Source organism: Hermetia illucens, chromosome 1, assembly GCF_905115235.1.
Source record: "Hermetia illucens chromosome 1, iHerIll2.2.curated.20191125, whole genome shotgun sequence".
Classification (NCBI taxonomy): Eukaryota; Metazoa; Arthropoda; class Insecta; order Diptera; family Stratiomyidae; genus Hermetia; species Hermetia illucens.
This window is the reverse complement of record NC_051849.1, coordinates 27,802,862-27,823,449: the sequence shown is the minus strand read 5'-3', so window position 1 is coordinate 27,823,449 and position 20,588 is coordinate 27,802,862. Positions and strand designations below refer to the sequence as shown.

At 41.7% G+C, this 20,588-nt stretch overlaps 1 protein-coding gene across 1 annotated transcript; it reads left to right on the top strand.

Moving 5' to 3' along the window:
• The first annotated feature begins 2,285 nt into the window (after window positions 1–2,285).
• LOC119661127 (probable cytochrome P450 4ac2) lies at window positions 2,286–20,584 on the top strand. Its single transcript, XM_038070326.1, has 9 exons — window positions 2,286–2,534; window positions 12,113–12,313; window positions 12,372–12,453; window positions 12,523–12,626; window positions 19,097–19,358; window positions 19,422–19,642; window positions 19,757–19,888; window positions 20,009–20,188; window positions 20,252–20,584. Exons 1-9 carry the CDS (start codon window positions 2,339–2,341, stop codon window positions 20,407–20,409), a joined length of 1,536 nt encoding a protein of 511 aa, XP_037926254.1. The 5' UTR covers window positions 2,286–2,338; the 3' UTR covers window positions 20,410–20,584.
• Window positions 20,585–20,588: the final 4 nt, after the last annotated feature.

The window sequence follows — 20,588 nt, the reverse complement described above, 5'->3', positions numbered from 1 at the left end:
CACAAAGAACGCGGGCACGCGCAGAGACTTATCACGAACTCCGGCGAGCGGAGAAGCGACTTCACAGCCGGAAAAAGGAAACCTGGGAGAACCAACAAGTCTGTGAACTAGAAAAGTACAGGGAGCAACCGCGCCAGGCACAGTAGGCGGAAGTTTTACCGACAAGTCAGCAGGATGAAGCCTTACACAGCCCGATGTTCATCCTACCGAGACAAAGAGGGAAATTTGATTTTCGACAGAATGGGCATATTGGAGCGATGGGTTGAGTACTTTGATGAACTACTGAACAACCAGAACATCGGCGAGTTAGAGATCCCGCCAACTGAAGACGACGGACAAATACTGCCACCACCAAGTATAGAAGAAACAATCCGTGCAATTCATCGGCTTAAAAATCATAAGTTGCCAGGAGCCCATGGAATTACACCCGAATTGGTTAAATATGGAGGAGACCAGTTACACCAAGTGGTTCATCAACTTGTGCTCAAGGTGTGGGACAGCGAATCAATGCCTGACGACTGGCAAAGAGGCATTATCTGTCTTATACATAAAAAGGGAGATATCACACAGTGCCGCAATTATAGAGGTATCACATTGCAAGTACCATCTACAAGATATTCTCCGCTATCTTGCTAGGCCGGATAGCCCCATATGCCCAGAGCATTATACCAAAGAGGCTTCACTCCAAGCAAATCAGCAAGAGATCAGATTTTCTCTGTGCGGCAAGCGATGGAAAAACTTTCGGAATATGGACATCAGTGGCATCATTTTTTCATCGACTTTAAAGCCACCTATGAAAGCCTAGCCAGGGTAAAACTGTACACGACCATGAGAGAATTCGGTATCCCGACGAAATTGATAAGACAGACTAGGCTGACCCTGACTAATGTGCGAGGCCAGATAAAAGCAGCAGGATCACTCTCAAGACCATTCGACATCAATAACGGTCTACGACAAGGGTATGCCCTATCATGCGTCCTCTTTAACCAGGCCCTGAAAAAAGTGATCCGTGATGCTGAGGTAAATGCTGAGTAGTACGATCCTCTTTAAGTCCACCCAACTACTGGCCTATGCTGACGACATCGACATCATGAGAAGAACGACCCGAGACGTACAAACTAACTTCATCCAAATCGAGCAAGCGCTGATTGGCGCGAGATCTTGGGCTACAACCAACCAACCAACAACATCAAATCGCACTGGTCAAACGTGGACGTTCGAGAGAAGAATCCTCCGAAGAATTTTTGGCCCCCTACATGAGGATGGACGATTCCGAAATCTATGAGCGATACCATGACCATCAGGTTGTGGATAAAATCCGGCTCAATGGGTTACGGTGGGTGGGTCACCTAATCCGTATGGATGAGGATGATCCCACCCGGATAGTCTATAAGGGCAATATCTATGGTAGAAAAAGAAGAAGAGGCAGACCCTGCCTGAGATGGGGCGATGGCGTAGGTCAGGACAGCTTTTAGGGATATCGAATTGATGGACCTCGGCGCAAAACCGGGATGTCTGGAGTTCCTTGTTAAGGCAGGCCTAGGCCGGATACCGGTTGTTGCGCCGTTAATGATGATGATGAATCATATGAGGGGACCATATACCGAACCCTGTGGAACTTCTACATTTAGTGAGTATATTACTCAGGAAGGGCCCTTTGTTGAAAAGCTAAACTGATTTTGTCGAAGGATATGTGAACCAAGGACCTAGGAGCCATCCGATTTACGTACGTATTATAAATTAAAATATTTCAAATGAAGAAATGTGTGAGAGATTACGCCAGCTAGATTAATTCCTAGAAAAGTATTGAAATTGTCCTTTTTCTTCACAAAATTAAAAATCAATATAAAATATTTTTATGATCTTACATTCCAGAAGTATCTTTACTCAGAAATAGCTAATATCTATAGGGATAAGCACTTTCGAAGAGTTCAACCTGCTACGGTCAATATTTAATCGGTTAGGTGTTAACTTTACTTTTCTCGAGTCGGTTAATTAGTAATCTCTCACACATGCTGCTGAGGGAGTTATCCAAATATGTATTTTCTAAATTCCTCAAAATGCAGATATTAGCCAGATACCAGTGCAAAATGCAATCTTTTGCCCAAGCGCTACTAAACCAATGTGTGAAATTCTGAAACATGTTTTGTATTTTCTGGCTACCAAATAGTTTTGTATTGACTCAAACGACATTTGCGATGGCTTTCCTAAGGCGAGAACAGTTTTCATTCCATAAAATAATGTGCACTTGATCATGGCCTCTTCAGTCGGTCTTTGATCGCGCGGTTGATTTGAAATAGTAATTTTTTAAATTTAAGATAATAATAGTTTTTCAAAGATGATTTCGCTTTTTCTTGGTCTTATAATTGTGTTACTCATTATTATTGCTATTTTATATTTTACAATACCAACTCTATTCTTGTATAAAATAAAAGTGAAAACAGTGAATGGTGGCAAAGTGGAAGACGCAATTCCAATTGTTAAAGGACAATGGTTTTTTGGGAATTGTTTGACTTTAGTGAAGTTGAATAATGGTATGAGAAGTGTCTTTTTCTTTTGATGTTAATCTGATTTGATTTTAAGGGGAAGAGTATAAAGCGCGTTTGAATAACAAAATGATGTATTTGTATATGGATTTTGTTCGGTGTACTATTAGTGGAAATGTTTTTTACGAACGTAAATAGAGTGTTGATGCTTTTATGAAAATAACTCCGAAGTTTTCCAACTGCGTCATCCTAAAGGACCTCCTTTTCATATCGTAAGCAGTCCCTTGCTTTAGTTCAGTTTTTAGGTTCTTTGAGAAGACTTTCCTATTTACCAATCAGTGCCAGGACAACGCAAACAAGCCCCCCTCAAATTCTCATTACCGCATAAGCATCACAGACGACTTTGTGATAAGCCTTCAGCCATCTGAGTTGTCCCAAGCAGGCCCGACAAGAGGGGGTGGGAAAGGAGGATTCCTTTCGGCCCGAAATTTTCTAAGGGACTCGAAATAAAAATTTCAATTAAAAAATGGGTAATAAGAGGGCTCTCTTAAGTTTCGCCTCAGACCCGTATGACTGTCACTCCGGACTTGGATTTTCTATCTACGATCCTGGCGATAGAAAAACAGAATAAAATATTGGTGCTATGTTCGCTAGAGAATTTTTTCTTATTTTCAAATCCTTCAAAAATTATGCAATGAATTTTTTAAAAACAATCATTTCGACCAATTTTTTGGCCTTTTTGAAGCTGTAAAAATAGAACAAAACAAAAATTTGGCAATCGACCTTGATGAAACGCAGAGAAAATATCTACTGACCAACGAAAAAAAAGATCAATTCTACCAGTGTTTCTAATAGAAGGCATATCCCATACTTAAAAAGGTAACCTTTAGGAAATCGCGTTTAAGGATAAATGAAGCAATAAAATGTGATGGGAGGAATTATCTGTAATGCCAGAATCATAGAGGTCTCCTTCTTAGTAACCTTGTTATTTTTTGGTTTCCAATAATCAAAAATTATTATACCGGAAAAAGGATTTGGAAGGACAAAGCGTCCAGGTGTCGCTAAAGCGTTCCAAAAAGCCCGAAGTAGTTACGTCTCAGATTCCACCTACGCAGAAAAGCGCATTTCACAAAATCTTTCATGTAGAGTATTTCTGATAACATCGAAATATGCGAAACAAAAAAAAATGACTTCTTGAAACCCAGAAGGCAGAAGTAGTATGGTCAGTACCACATTTAGCGGTACTGTCAACCGGCGCGTTTATCGTGTAGAAATCCGACTCGAGGGTTAGTTACTCTGTTGTGAATGAGTGATGGCACACGTCCGCTGTCTAACGATTTTGAATCTGAGTTGGTGAGTAGTTCCAATTGCCTGCCGCTCCGGTTTTAATTATGTGCATTACATAAGCGTTGTCACACGTGTCTATTTTGCCAAAGCTATGGCTTAATGACCCACATATGCACATATGTAAATTTTCTATTTTTACAGAAAGAAAAATATGTGCTATAAAGAGAGAAGACTTCTATTTCATCAGTCATTTCAAGGGAAACAACAATAAATTATGAATTAGAAAACTGGATGAAAAACCACTCTCTGTGACACCACCGAAGAGCCATTGGAATGTCTTAAACATGAAAAACGTCAGCTTATAATGTGCATATTAAGATATTTTTGGTTGAAAATATGAAAGAGCATAATATCCTCATGCTCTAAGTTCCAAAAGGAAATTATGAGAATTTCTATAGCATAAAATATTATATGCTGGAAATGACTGCCAGATAGTAGGTAGGGAGAAACAGGCAGCTGTGGTATGAAATTATGAAAACCAGTAAGCGACTGCCCTAAAATGGAAGTAGAAGAACATTACAGAGCGGCTAAAAGGACTACGAATTGATGCGTATGTGACCTATAAATTTAAAAATGTCAGAAAAAAAAGTATGAACGGACTTATAAGGTCGTCAACTGCATGTAATCCACAGATGGTGCCTCCGCAATGGACTCACGGTGAACGCTAGGAAGACTGGACTAGTTATTTTCACTAGGAACGTCAGGTGGGGCAGCTGTACGCTACCCACTTTAGCAGGGGCGGAAATCCAGCTGGCACAAACAGTCAAGTACTTTGGAGTACATTTCGACTCCAAGTTAACGTGGAAGCATCATATCCAGGAACAATATCAGAAATCCTGCAGATTGCTCTGGTGCTGTAGGAATGCGATTGTTAAAGACCTGGGGACTTTCACCTAAACGAATATACTGGATGTATACATCCATAACAAAACCCATTTTGATGTATGCATGCATCGTCTGGTCGTCAAGACTGAACTTTGCTAACAGCAGGAAGCTACTAACGCAGATTCAAAGACTTGGTTGCCTAAGTATTACTGGAGCAATGAGTACTACGCCGACTGCGGCACTTAAAGCTATCCTAAATTTACCCCTCATTCACTTGAAGGTGAAACGGAAAGCGGCCAACGACGCATATAGGCTCGATACCATTGGGACGTGGAAAGGCGGCCAATCAAACGGTCATGCGTCTATCTGGAAATTCCTTGAAATACATCCGGTAGCCCTGATGCCGACCGATCATATGGTTTCCAGATTCGTCTTTGAACAGACATACACTGTCGTAACCACCGAAAGAGAAAAATGGTCGACAAGTGGCCATGAGTCTCTTCAGATTACAGACCTAATAATCTTCACCGACGGGTCAGTCATGGAGGATGGATCGGGCGCAGGGGTGTTCACGAAGAATCCGATTATAGAACTGGCCCGACCCCTCGGAAAAATGACAACCATATTCCAAGCGGAGATATATGCCATTTCATTGGCAGCAGAAGAATGTCTGGGACAGAAATGGAGGGGTCGCACCATTCGAATCTGTTCCGGCAGTCGGGCGGCATTATCAGCACTAAATGGCAACAACATATCAAGCCAGTTGGTATGGAGTTGTCATCAGGTGCTGCTGAAACTTGGCCGACTGAACGAAACATTCCTGATGTGGGTGCCGGGGCACTCTAACATCGCTGGTAATGAGGAGGCTGGCAGACTGCCTCGCCGAGGGTCTGGATCTACAATGGTGGGGCCACAACCAGCTCTTGGAATCCGATCATCTACTGTCAAGTCTACTCTGAAGGGTGAAATTGCAAGGATTCACACAAACGAGTGGAGAAATTTAAACTCTTGCCGGCAAGCGAAAATCCTAGTGAAGGAGCCTAGGGCCACTAGAGCGGCATTTTTGTTGCCCCTTAAGAAGTGGGACATGAAAACCCTAGTAGGGCTTTTGACGGGACACTGCCCCTTAAACTACCATATGGAAAAGATTGGGGTAGTGGTTTCGGCTGTGTGCAGCCAATGTGAGGAGGAGGAGGAGACGGCCCTGCACTTTTTATGCAGCTGCCATGCATCCTCAGATCTCAGACGAAGACACCTTGGCAAGGTTTTCTTCAATGAAGAATCTGCACACTCTCTGCCTCTGGAGAATGTTCTAAGATTCGCTAAAGCCTGCGAACACCGTAAGCGGGAAGCCATTGAATAGGCAACTTACGGAGATAGTACAATGGGCCTAACAATGGCCTGAGTGCTCAGAGCTGCGGCTCCCCCCAGTTAACTAAACTAAACTACATAAGGTCGTCAAATTTACAACAAACTTCCTGAAGTTGATGTTACTGAGAACAATGTTGAAGCTCATCATCGAAAATGACAAACAGGGGCAGCACAAGTCCGCTAGTATTTATAATTGTATATTCAGCTACTCAGAAGAAATCATCAAAATCCTGTTGCATAGCACTATTGCACTGCAGCCAGTTTGGGAAGGAGCACGGAGGACCTAGCCCTTTTTCAACCCTTCACTTCATTGCCCGCAAATCACTTCACATATACCACCAAAATAACAACAAAATAAGTCTTAGATTCTAGTGTATCAAGCAGGAAAAATATTTAAATATTTTCCTCTGCCTCGTTCCCAATGGTGTCTTCCACCAATTTAATCTGGACATCTTGATGCATTGGTGTTTTGCAAATAAGTTGGCACTAAACGTCACCAGATATCACTTCTCAACTACCTTTTTGCTCCTCTTTTGATGGACAAGTTTTATCCAACCTGAGTTCTTTCCATTACATTAGGGTAACTTGCAGAATACCCTTCGTTTCGACTGCCACTACTGGGATCTCATCAGTCGCGCATTCAGAAGATGGGGCTTCATACTACGTTCTTCCTCTGATTTTAACTCGACCTCTAATGTAACCCCTAATACTTTTTAACTCTATAAATACCCTGTATCGTTTTATGGATTACCATCCCTTCCCATCCCATGGTACAATATATTTCTTGTTTATAAGCAGAGTTCCTACGCGTCGGTTGTCAAACTCGCATATGCTTCTTCAATATTTCTTGCATATAACAACACAGAACCTTTCTGGATTTCTCTTCTCTTTACACTCTGCACTAATCTGATCAAGTACTCCATAATAGGGCAGACATTTTTGGAAAGCCTTTAGCGACTCAAAATTTCTTTTTTGACATTCTTCCTAAGTCGATATTACAGCGATCTGGATACTCGTTCACTAAAACCCTTTACCTCTTTAAGTGGTGGTTCCATTTCTTACTAGAGGGAACACTTTCCCGGTTCTGTTAATTGGTAGCGTTGAGATAAGCTAGCAGTTCTGAAGCATCCCTAAGATCGTCTAAGGATGGCCTGTCCAATTTCCATTGCGTGACTCTTACTAGAACCAGGCAAGAAATATACAAAGGTTTTTCCAGGACCGCGAAAGTGCGTTTTATGAGGTAATTCCACACACCACATGGTCATGCCGAAGCTAATGTCCGTGCATTTAGCTGTAATTGGATTTATATGCAGATTTATGTAATAAATGCAGTAAATTGTTTGTTTTTAATAAGTAATATGGTGGGCGCATCTTCCCTAATGTAGTAAGGCATTGTCCCCGGGTAGCTGAGTGGTTAGAGCACAAGGCTGTCGTACGGAAGGTCACGGTTCAAATCTCATTGGTGGCAGTGGAATTTGTATCGTGATTTGACTTCGGATACCAGTCGATTCAGCTTGCTGACCACATTGCCTCCTACAGGGTACTGTAATCCTGTAGTGTACCGTTATGGTCTTGAATGAAGTACTCTAACACACTTCAAGGCCCTGATCTAATATGGATTGTTGCGCCATTTATTATTATTAAGGAGGTTAAACAAAAATCCAGCCGAATCCTCACTTTCGTGGCAGTAGCATTTTGGATAATGGAGATGCTGGGGAAATCGCTAAGACTAGCGGCACCGTGACGCTAACTGAGATGGATTTATATGATCTGTACAATTGCTATGCAGAGGCAACTCATTAAGCTCACCCTCACCTCACATGTCCTGGGAGCAACCTGACCAAAGTGGCTACAAGGCGGTATTTGCTCCCTTATATAAATTCAACAATTGTAACCAGGACAAAAATTGCCTAATAAAATTCCGGCCTAAGCCGGCCTAAGCCGACCGAAGCCAAACTAGCCCCTTTGATGGCAGGCCAGAGCAGTTGGGAAGCAACAAACTTCCACGGTTCTGATCCACGGACCTCTCATTCTTGGGCAAGCACCAAGCTGCAAAAATTACATATAGAGACAACTCTGATTAAGACTCCTTCAATTACCAAATAAAGGTTTTGTTATATGTCGTTGAGGGGTCAAATGTTTTTCATGAATTAACGCACTTTCCAGATTGTTAACAAATCTATCTATGCCTGTCGTGATTCCAGATGCTAAATGACGTCCCCGTTCCAACCCCAAACCCACCACTTCATCATTCTTCCACATCCTCTTAGTTGTAAATTTCGGGATAAAGTAACTCTTCTCGCGTATAATCAATTGGAGTCGCACCCAATTGTTTAGGCAATAGCTCCAAGGTATTGCTGGGCCCATATAGTTTGGCTGTTTAGCATCTAGATTCTTGCAGTTGGGCAGCACTGCGATTTTGAACAGTTTTAAAAGTTTTGCTTTAATTTACGACAGAAGGTCCATGCTATTTACAGTGATTTCTCCAAAGCCCTTGATGTCCTTGACTATAATATTCTTCTCTCCAAACTCCCTCTACTCAACTCCCCCCCCCCCCCCTCCCTCTTCATTCATCTTCAACTTCCAAAAAGTGGTGCAGATAAGGAGAGTGGCTGAAGCAGCCAGTGAAACTCCGCAATTCCAGCAAAAAGGGAATGGATCTCACAATGTGGATGTGGAAGCCTAGAGAATATTTTACCTAAGAAAAGAAACACAGACCCCGAATTCACCAATTTGACAGATAAGGTTAGTTGCATTAGACCGTCTCAGAAAGGAAAGCTTATGATATAGCTCAAGAAATGTAAGGATGTAACTGCAGACAAATTCTTGAGACAAATTGGGATACCCCTAGGACACGAAACCGACATAAGGGCTGGCAGACCTGAGATTACTATAGTCTACACGGATATAGATGAAATCACCACTAAGCAGGAGGTTTGTGAAGACTTGGAGAAGCAGTTTGATCTTAACGAACTACAAGAGTCAGCAGTGAAAACGCTAAGGAAAGCTTATGGTGAATACAAACCGCCATTATCAGTCTACCAGCGGAAGCAGAATTCAAACTGTTGGTAGTAAGGAGAGGAAGAATAAGCTGGGTTGACTGTCAGAGCAGGTGATATTGAAGTGATTCGTTATATGATTTGGTTCCAACGACAGGTCCGAACAATGGAAGATATGCAGAGCGGAAGGTCATAGAATCAAGGACTGCTGACTGACCAAAATTGTGTACGGTATAAAAAGAAGGAGTGTATGGACCATCGACATATTTCAGGCAGCAGCAGGTACCCGGAATATAGGAGAGCCCTGAACGCAAAACACAGATGCAGCTGATACAAATCAATCTTAACCACTGCCAAGCGATGCATAATCTACTCTCGCAAACCATCCGCGAGAAAGACATCGATGTGGTCATAATTGGTGGGTCCTATCAAAACCACGGGGGTAGCATTTGCGAAGTATAAGCAAATACTAAGCGTATTGCTTTTGAACGTGAAAGAACGGTGGCTGAAAATCATAGCAGGCAATTCTAACGCTTTGGCTCTTGAATGGGACAACCGGAGAACGAACATTAGAGGACGTGCTCTACTTGAAATAGTCGCGGAGCTAGAAATGGTACTCGCGAATGTCGGGACCTCATACTCTTTCACAGAAAGGGTGCTGGTGTGTATAATGGACATAATATACGACTACGCGAACGCTGCGTTAGCCAGTAGAGTTTCTTGACAAGTTAGTGAGGATTATATTCACAGCGACCAGCAAGTAATCTGCAAAAAGATTAAGGGCAAATCAAGCTGTCGCAAAATGCCTGGAAGGATATCCTCGTGAACGGCGAAAGCTGTTGAGGGGAGTATGTGCTCCGCGGCGCTCAAGCCTGATATATCACTGGATGATATGGCCAGAGAAAAAGTCACTCAAATCAAGCAATGATGATGAGACCATGCAGTATTACTATGCGCAGAAGGCGACTGTTCCCCAGTAGGCAACCAAACTACTGGCGGAACAACGAAATTATAATTTGCGAGCAGCATGTTTCCGGACAAAAAAGCTTTGCTAAATATTTAGGGGAAAGCCCGGTAGCGAGGACTGAAAGGAGACGCACAGATAAATGCGGGCAGCTTGAAAGAGTGTCTACAGGATGAAAATGAAAAGGCTGTGAAGACCGCCTTAGGTGACCTTCCCGAGCCTTCTGAAAAAGGTTGTTCCCACTCAGTCTCCTCACTACCAAAACAGCAGAAGGCAAACGGTGGTCCAGATCAACGAGTGGGTGATATCTCCAGTAACTGAGTAGAAGTTGCGGGAAATATGTGGTAGGATAAGCAATAACAAGGTTCTAGGTCTGGATGGCATCCCCAAGATAGCTTTTAAGCTGACAGTGAAGATTAAGCCAGTCTTCTTCACTAACACCTCAATGGAACAAGCAAAAGCTGGTGTTGCTTCCGGAGCGCATTAAACCGTCTGGAGTTCCAGCATCATATCAGCCGATGTAAATGCTGGATAGAATGGTGAAGATGCTGGAGAGAGTTATATACAACAGAGTATGACCCATCGTCGAAAACGACAATGGCTTGTCGGAGCGCCGGTATAGGTTTCGGGGCGCCCACTCTATAATGGATGCAATAAACATGGTGGTGAATCTGACAAAAGATGCGTTGAATACTGGTGGCTTCTGTATTGGATATCAAAGATGTATTTAACCCTACCAACTCGAACCGAATTAATTGGGTGTTGTCTGAAATAGCTGTTCCTGGATATTAGCGTCTCAGGTTAAGAATTGCCTTTTAGAGAAAACTTTCTAGTATGGGACGGATGAGAGCCCCAAGGAGTGAGACTGTGGAGTCTACGCGACGGAGACAGTGAGAGGGGTAAAGTCTCGGCTAGAAAGGTTGAGAGAGAGAGGTTGGGGCTAGAGGTGCCGGGGTGATTTTTATTGAGTGCGAATCCCAAACCCGCCGGCTCTAACTCCGATGTTCACGCTGCTGAGCTAGAGCGGACGTACCTTACTTAGATGTTTTCACCCCCGTGTACGAACAAAAAAACCTATTCATATGTGAATGTGTGCATAACATATGTGCCATCAACCATCAATATATGTAGATTGCTTCTTTAGATTTTACCTAAAAGGATCATAGACAAGGTACTATCAATGTATAGTATAGTATATAGACATTCATGAACATTTATTCTAACGCAATATGGATCTAAAGAGCACCGTCAAATACTGATACTGACACTAAATAGTAATAAAGACGATGTTATTCAACTATAAACTATTCTGTTTACCTTTTCAATCCACAACATTTGTAACGCACGACTTTGACTGCAAGACAGATTGATTTGTATAAATAGAACTCGTCGACAGCACTGGGCTATTCCACGTACTGGTCATCCATCCATCTACCAACAGATAAAGATTCCTACATAAACATTCATTTTGGGTGGCAGGAATTCACTCACATGAAATTAATCAAATGATTCCATTTGAATGCAGAAATCGTCGTTACATTGTAATTGATATAATAAAAGGAGAAGATAAAGTGTTATTAATAAGTTGGGACTTGGGGGCAAGTTCAGCTCAATGGGAGCTTATGAGATATTTAGAGTGGGGAAGATGACGAACCGCTTTTTATTGTTCTTAAATGCGACGTTATCTAGTCACTTTTACTGTAGAAACTTAAAGACCATTTATATGTACGCTATCTTTGCTCATCAGCATATACATCACTTATTGTAAAGAATCTCTACGTATCAGAGATACAATTGAACAGAAAAGATTAAGAACCCGGAGATCTAATGTATTTAAATACAATGCATATGTTAGGCTTCCCAACGAGTCACCTACCGTAATAAATTTTTAAGATTGCCTGGCCTATGTAGAATCTGAATTTTTTTATATGAAGTGAAACAGATGATTGTTGACGTTATCGAATATAATTATACAAAAGAACCTTCCGTATTCTGATTGATATTCAATCTGAAGATAACCAGATAGACCCCAAAAACGCTTCCTAGATTTGAAAAAAATAGATGATGACACCGTCAATTTGGAGAAGATACTTTATCGACTCAAACTTTCTCTCTTTCAGAACAACTATTTTCATATTTTCGCCAACGGGCCCTGCAGTTTCCCAACTCGTACCTCTTATACATTTTCAATTACCCAATCTTGAACGTTGTGAATCCAGAATATGCAGAGCAGGTACTTAACAGTCCATTAACTGCACGCAAAAGTTTTCTCTATCGACCCATTAAAGAGTTTGTACGTTCTGGACTACTAACAAGTTATGGTAAGAAGCATTAGCTGATAAATTTCCCGGACTACACTTTTCTATTCATTTAACGCAGGAAAAAAATGGCATACCCGGCGAAAGTTAATTACGCCAACTTTCCATTTCAGTATATTAAAAGAGTTCTTTGAAGTTTTCAAGTAAGTGAATTGAATTATCACTTGAGAAGTCGTCCGTTAAAATTTAAATATTTAATTTCTTTAATATAGGGAAGAAAGTGAAAGACTAGTGGACGTCATCAATAGCCGATATGCTAATTTATCTGTATCTTTGGATGATATTGTACCGAGATTTACTTTGGATACCATTTGTGGTAAGTATGAAAAGTGTAGGCTTTTTCGGGCGAACCTTGAAGTTATTCATCAGATTCGGCAGCATTGCATGTTCCCGATTAGTTATCCTGATACACACTCTGTAGGCAAAAGTTGTACCTTGTTAGGTCTATTAAATGATGGGACCAAGCGATGTGCTCATCTCAAAAGATCATATGATGTGGACTGGAGTCATTTGAGGAAAAATAGACGGCGTTAGCAAAGTTCAAGAGCATGTTGGATAGATTGGTCTTAAACGCGAAAAAAGGGGCGGTTCTGTTGTGGACCTGACTTGTGTTAGTCCTACACTAGCCCACAACAGCCATCGTCTTAGACCAAGAACAAACCAGCGAGAGGTTAGGGACCTAAACATCGAAGAATTAGGAGCCCGTCAGGCTGGTTTGCTAAAGCAATTGACCAGCAAACTATTATAGAACTGTTCGAGCAGACGACTATATCAGGCACAGCCTCAGAGAGAGCCTTCCATACCGCGGAGTGCAACGCGGCGACGTGCGATTCATCGATGCAAGACGTTATACTTTCCCCAGTGGAAGGCCTAACTGCTGGTACAGCAGTGAACTGTCTAAGAAATTCAAAAGTCAGGCAGCTCTGAATGTTCCATATCATAAACACCTGAAAATTTTTAAGTGTTCATTTTCTTAGGAAGGAGTGCGCGGCAATGGTCATCAACAACTTTAGATGTGGATGTTATACCCGCAGTAATGCTGGAAGAAGTACTGGAGATTCGCAACAGACTGCAAGATAAAAAGCACCGGGCCTTAACGATATACCAAACAAAACCGACTGTTAAGTCAAGGCCAGACATATTACTGAAATTGTTTAAAGCACGCTTGGATAGAATTCTTGAGGTGTGAAAACACCAAAAGCTAGCATTGTTGCCTAAAGCTGGTAAACTTCTAAGTGAACCATCATCCTACACGCCTTTATGCCTCTTGGACATCTTCTTCTTTTTTCAGCCTTTGTCCCGTTCACAAGCGGGGTCGGCTCATCGTGATCGGTTTCACCATTTGGTTTTATCAAATACCTCGGCCTTTTGGTCGCTTACCATTGAATTCAATGTTCAAACCAATTTTGGGAAGTGAATTCTATCGATCGCGGATATCCTCATTTCGGGTGTGATCAAAACGTGTCACGCCACTAGTCCAACGCAACATCTTCATCTCCATTACCTAAAGACGCCATTCATTGTCTTTCATAGTCGGTCAACACTCAGAATGATAGAGAGTGACAGGACGGACGACATGGATACATCGATCACAAAGAACACCAGTTGTGGAACGCCACTTCATCCAGGTTACGGTAATGCGTGAAGCAATTTCATAACGCCGTTCTCCACTGACTGATAGCATTGATCCGAGATATTTAAATCGCTCAGTTCTGAACAGGTCATTGCCGCTGACAGTGATTGTGCCTGTTTTATAGGGATCGGTTGTCAAAAGCTCAGTTTTATTCAGATTCAATGTGAGACCGTGTTGCATGAGGCGACTAGCTAACGCTAGTCATCTGCATAGAGCAGTGTATAGGGCGCTGGACATTGGATGCCCCTTACAGTGTTCATAACAAGAACAAAGAGGAGTGGCGAGAGGGCGCTTCCTTGATGAACACCAATAGACACACGAAGCGGTTTTAATACACCCGCCACACTTCGAACTTTACTTTTCGGTTCATGCTAGAGCAATTCAGTCCAGAGCACGAGTTCTTCTGGTAATAAGTGCTGTCATAAAGCATACCAGATGAGTTCGTGTGGCACAAGGACAAACGCTTTCTCTATATCCAGAAATGCAAAGTAAAGAGGGCGATGCTTCTCACAGTGTTTCTCCATGAGTAACCGCGTACCATGTATTGCATCAGTAGTTTTGCAGTTCTTGACAAATCCGGTTTGATTCACGGTTATTTCAACGATTTTACGAATACGGTTGTCAAGAATGCTTTCAATCTTCATGGTATTGATTGAACATTTGAACATTCTGCTGGATTACCTTTCTTTTTCTGAATTAGAACTGTGGTAATTTTTTGCCAGTCAGATGGTGTTCTACCTTCCTAAATAACCCGACTAAAGAATTCTCTGAGCCGCAGTGTTGGGTCCCAGCTCTTCATTTTCCAGAGCTCAGATGCGATACCGTCAGGTCCTGTAGCTTTCCCCGATTTCATTCGTTTTATTGCCTCCTCGACTTCAGTTGCGCTGATAGTGAGTCCTTGAGGGTTTTACGTGAGCACCTGTCTGGACGACTTAATCCCACGGTCTTTTTAAGACACGGATTGATTTTGTGACCACAATCAGAGCCCCGCTGTGAAAAGCAACAACGGTACCAGTCTGTAGCAAGTGCATTGCTCGCATTCATACTGATGGATGCAAGACCTACCTAAATCTCTACCGAACTAAGGTGTACGGCACTCGTGTTGAAACGCAACACCACGTCGAGGTCCGAAGGTCTCTTCTCGCTTGAGCATAACCAACAACCTCCATGAAACTCCCACTAGGGGGCCAACCGCAAATAACCGAGCTGTACTCACACACAACGGGAGTTCACCCGAAGTATGAGAGTCCAGGGGCTTCCCATGGTACCGGTATACCCCTGGTGAGGTTTCGTGACCAATTTGCTACTTCAGATGAGTCCCCGTGTAGACTCGGGTCTGATCGCCTTGATTAGGCCTTTGGAGCATTCGCCTACTGCATCACGGCCGGCAAGCCAAAATGAGTACAGCGTCTCCCGGTGCCACCACTATGGAGGTTTTCTTCAGCCACTTGGTTTTGATTTGGCCGACAGGGTTGCCGCCCCGTCTTCCTCACCGCCACCTCTGAGCACCAATTACGCTGACTGGAACTGGCCCAAATGCCTGCAATGATTGTGGAAGTGGAGAATGAGCAAATTTTTCAGTTGAAATCTGCTCGAAGTTTATCGTAAAGATTTTTATAATGGCGCGCAGCGCAGCGACTGCTTTCTTTGCTTCCCGGTTGGCATTCTTATAAATTTACCAATTGGCCAGCTTTTTATCGTCGAGAAATTTGTGGTAGAGGCGTTCCTTTTCACGGACCTTCATTTCAATATCGTCATTCTAAAGCCAAGTATTTCGTATTTTTTTGAGAATGGAGGGTTCCATCAATTTAATGATGCACCGGACCAAATGGGGAGTAAGTTACTCCCTCTTTTTTGGTCCACGGGCCCCTAGTTTAGGGCTTAGGACCCAAGCTTTCTAAAAATTAACCGATCACGGTTTTACGGTTTCTTGCCATGGCAGAGGCAAATCGTCAGACGCTGTCTCACCTCTACCCTGGGAGCAGCGTGATCAAAGCGGCTCGCAGATGTTGAGTGCTCCTTTATGTGAGTGCGGGGCCCGTCCTGCCGCGTCGACTGAGGTGAACACCCTAGAATTTTTCCGAGCCTTGTTACTGATTCCGATTATGTTGTTTCTACCGACATTGTATGCATTTTCTTGGTCGGACTGTCGCGGGACCTATCACCAAGAGAGATTAGGTAGGATTTAGCATAGTGACATAATTTCAACCATAGTTCATTTATCTGTTTCCCCGATCTCAGCATTTTATGTTTGTTTTACTGAGGAGAGTGCAAACTACGTTGCCTCAAACCCTCCTCCTTTACCTGGGCTTAGCACTAACATGTTATGTTAATAACATGGCGAAGTTCGCGAAGTTCGAAAGAATGATAATCCAAATTCAAGTAAATGTTATTAAGGATTGAAAATACCAATATCATGGCACGCTCCCAAGCGTAGCCTTTTTCAGACCAACCTTGAAGTTATTCACAACATTTCATAGCATTGCTTGTGCGCAATGAGTTATCCTGATACATACTCTACAAGTAACCAAAGAAACAAAAGTTGTACCCTGTTAGGTCTCATTTCAAAAGATCGTGTGACTTGGAAATAAGCTTTAACAACATCCATGTTTCCTATCACCGTGTGAGAGGCTATTTTATTTTGCTGAAAAATGTCTCCTCGTTAACTTCGTATTGAGTGAGTTGTAGCGATGACACAGCATTTCCTAAATCATTTATAAACAAGTTGGAAACTGGAAGCTTAACGCTCCAGGTATGAAGGGTTTTGAGTATTTCTTATATGGAAAATTCTAGATCATTTCTATTATTGTTAATGTAAATTTAGGCACGTAGCGGTTGGACTCAGCCAAAAGCGGTAAAAGGTAAAAAAGAAGGAGAAAATGAGAATTCGCCCCGAGTCGATAATATTTTTTAGCCTTGTCCTACGCAGGCATACTAAGAAAAAGTTGGGAGAAATGTCAGCAGGAAAAGAGGGACCTCATACTAAGGTTGAAAAGATCTGACCAGAGTAAAGCCGAAGTCTTTCGCGGCCAGGTCAAAAATCTACTTGGCGGGAGTGAGAATAGATTTCTTCGAAGAGGCGCTTGAAGTGTCTCTTACATGTGTCGTTAATAGATACTGACTCCAAGTGTATGTTATGTGATGAAAAAGATAGCCTAGATAACAGACATACTACCGGAAGCGCAAGTGTCCTGAGTTCGAAAAAGCGCGAGCTGCGGTGAGAAAGTGAAGCTAATTCAAACCAGCCTCAATGACTGTAGGGTTGTAAGTGGCTCTAATAAGCGAACCCTATAGAAACCCTAATAGTAATATATGAGAATTTCTAATTCTTGCAAAATTTTTTAATAATGAAAGAAGTAGCTTCTCCCTTTCTTAAGGGAAATTCTTTATTATGCATATACGCAACTTATTTCGGAAGATACTTACTCCATTCATTAGTGCTTAGCTAAGTCCTGATTTACACCGAATTTTCTAGTTTTATGAAATATATTACTGCAAAATTTTGTCCCTAAGATGAACTTAAAGGGATTTTCCAGTAAATTTACAAATTGCAGTAATACGTGATTATCAACTTTATTTGAGCTGATGTCGGGGTGGAGGGTATTTCGTGGCCTAGAATTCATATACCGGTATCATCGGGGCCATAAAGAGAAAATCCGGTCCCCGGGTCTTCTTACTATACTTTTAGCTTCAGCTATTTCATAGTATGTCTCTATTCCGGACCTACTAAAAATTTTAAACCTGAGGAGAATCACCTCCTTCTCGTCTCTTTTCTTCAGACTTAAACACCCTGAATGTATACCGCACACCTCTTCATTTCATTTCACTTCAATGTTAATGAAAATTTTACGCTAGATTCGTGTTTCTTCCAAGTAGTTGTCACTAGCTATTACCAATATCACTGCCATCATGCCGGGAAAAATCTGCTGCAATGGACGATGACGATGGAAACAACTTGGCAAACGTTTTCGATCTTACCTTTAGCTTGAATGTCTAATTAGATTTTCCTTTTGGGCCCAAAGCTTTGCTATCCCCCCACCCCCCTTCCCCTACTGTATATTTCTCAATTATTTCCTAAACTTCTTATGGCAGTCATGATTGCCCTCTTGCTCAGGCAATCATCCGTGCATGATAAGGAGCACTTGTTCCATTACGCAAAAACTACGAATTCCAAGGTAAAAAGAAAAAGATAAAAAACAGCTTGACTGCCCGTATGGAGTCGGAAAACTCATGACGAGGGATCGCCTTCTCAATCGATGTTTTCCCTTAGGGTGCCAACGTGCGCAATCAATCCTTCTGTATTCCAAATTGCAGTGCGCTTCCACCCATCGGATAAAGCCACGTAGCATTTTTTATAATAACATGAGAAGGACCGGTGTGTGAGTCAAAAAGGACTCCTTCATCCACTTTCATTACGGAGAAATTAATAGCTATAATCAGAACGACATATGATGAGGCAAAATGCCACGTGCTGCACTGAGGTAAAATCACGGAGGATTTTGAGGTCTAAAGCAGAGTCCACCAGGGTTGCATGTTGCCACCGATATTATTTCTTCTTGTTATCCGCGACGTTCGTCATGCTGTCTTTTCCGAAGAGCGTGAAGTAATTCAATGGACGATGATATCTTTCCTGAAACTCCTCGAGTATGGTGATGACATCTCACAGCGTCATAGAGCTTGGCCAAATGTTTCCGGATTTGGAAAGAGGCAAGTAGAGTTCGACTGAAGAGACACGAACAAAACCAAGGTTCTCAATCTGGCCCTCCTATCTGAGCACCGAAGTCGTCGATCAACTTGTATATCTAACAAGCGTGGCTTCTGCCAATGGGGACATCGAACTGGATGTCGCCCGACGCATTAACAGCGCTGGATCCGCTTTCGCTGCTCTGTCTAAATTCCGGAAATGCAGTTATCTCAATTATCTGAACACCGAGATCAAGTTGAGACTGTTTTGGGCTAGTGTTCTTTATATGTTGTTATATGAGAGTAGCACATGGAAGATGAACTTCAAGGGTAAAACAAAAATACAGTAGGAACCCATTCTAAGAGACTGCTCAACCAAAAAAGATGAAAAAGTAATGAAGTGGCCCTTATATGATATTTAGATAGGGGGGTAACCAATATCTATTCAAACTTGATTTGTTTATTCACAGAAACCGCAATGGGAGTCAAACTAACAACTTACGAGGATGGAGACAATTATCGCTACAACGTAAATCAACTACAAAATATTTTAGTTGGTAGAAGCCTGAATCCTTGTTTCTACAACAAAATAGTCTACAAGTTATTCGGAAATAAGCAAACTTGCGACAACTACCTCGATAAAGTCCACCATTTTTCCAGTTCAATAATCAATAAAAGGCGGCTTGATTTCGCCAATAAAAATGTGGGCAACTTTCCTAATCAGGATTTGAGGTATTTTCTAAAGAAAATAGTTATACAGTCAACCCTTTACATGTAGCGAAAATATCTTTATAGCTTAGTCAATGAAAAACGACGAAATGCAATGCTCGACACACTTTTGATAGCGCAAATGCATGGGCAAAATATTGCCCATCTGGATATTTGTGAGGAAGTCGATACCTTTATGTTCGAAGGATACGAGACTACTTCGATTGCAGTCACATTTAGCTTATTCATGCTAGCAGTCCACCCCGATGTACAGGAAAAAGTTTATGAGGAAATAATCTCAGTGACAAGTAAGGATTTGTTGTTTAAATATGATTAATTCTTTGTGTGATTATGTTCCTAATTAATGCAAATAATAAGCCTGAAATAGCCTTGACGTTGTTTTATCAATGTTTTGTTTTCAGATGATGTAACGACACTAACCATATCTGACTACAGCCAGTTCAAATATTTAGAATGCGTCATTAAAGAAACAATGCGGCTCTATCCATCCGTTCCGTTTATATCGAGAGGTCTATTTGAAGACTTTAAGCTAGGTAAGAAACATTCGTGTAAGATGGTAACATACCATCGTAAGGATGGGGGTTTATCTCTTTCAAGGCACTAATACAAAACCATGGAATTTTAAAACCAATAAAAAAATTCGATTATTCCAGGTGATATAATACTACCTAAATACTCCATGATAAATATACACATTTACGATTTACATCGAAATCCAAAATATTTTCCTAATCCTGAAAAATTCGATCCAACCCGATTCATGCCCGAGAATATGCAGCACCGGCATCCTTTCGTGTATATTCCATTCAGTGCCGGTTTGAGGAATTGTATTGGTAATTTCATATAGACTGTGGAGAAAACCAAATCGTGAAAAAACGTTTGCTCTTTATTTTCAGGACAAAAGTTCGCCATGTTGGAGATGAAAGTGTTTCTGGTGAATCTCCTAAGGCGATTTCAAGTTTTACCTATAACCAAGTTAGAAGATGTTAAGTTCAAAATCGGCTTGACATTAACACCGACCGTGCCAATAAGGGTTGAATTCCGCCAGCGGTGATATTATAGATTGTTGTGTATTTCTGAATGTTGTACCTGAATGTAGTGTAAGCTAAGTATGTTTGAATGAGTGTTACTTTCCGAGAGTGTATTATAAAGCAGGAAAAATAATGTGACGACTTCAAAGTATTCTGTAGAGATTTCATCGAATTTTAAAATATCATACTTATTTGGATGTTT

What these genes read in the sequence shown, in the direction of transcription:
- LOC119661127 (XM_038070326.1), top strand. Translation starts at nt 2,339, where the DNA reads ATGATTTCGCTTTTTCTTGGTCTTATAATTGTGTTACTCATTATTATT. An exon ending in TTTAGTGAAGTTGAATAATG is followed by an intron (nt 2,535 to 12,112) that starts GTATGAGAAGTG and finishes TCTCTCTTTCAG; the next exon opens with AACAACTATTTTCATATTTT. An exon ending in GAGTTCTTTGAAGTTTTCAA is followed by an intron (nt 12,454 to 12,522) that starts GTAAGTGAATTG and finishes TCTTTAATATAG; the next exon opens with GGAAGAAAGTGAAAGACTAG.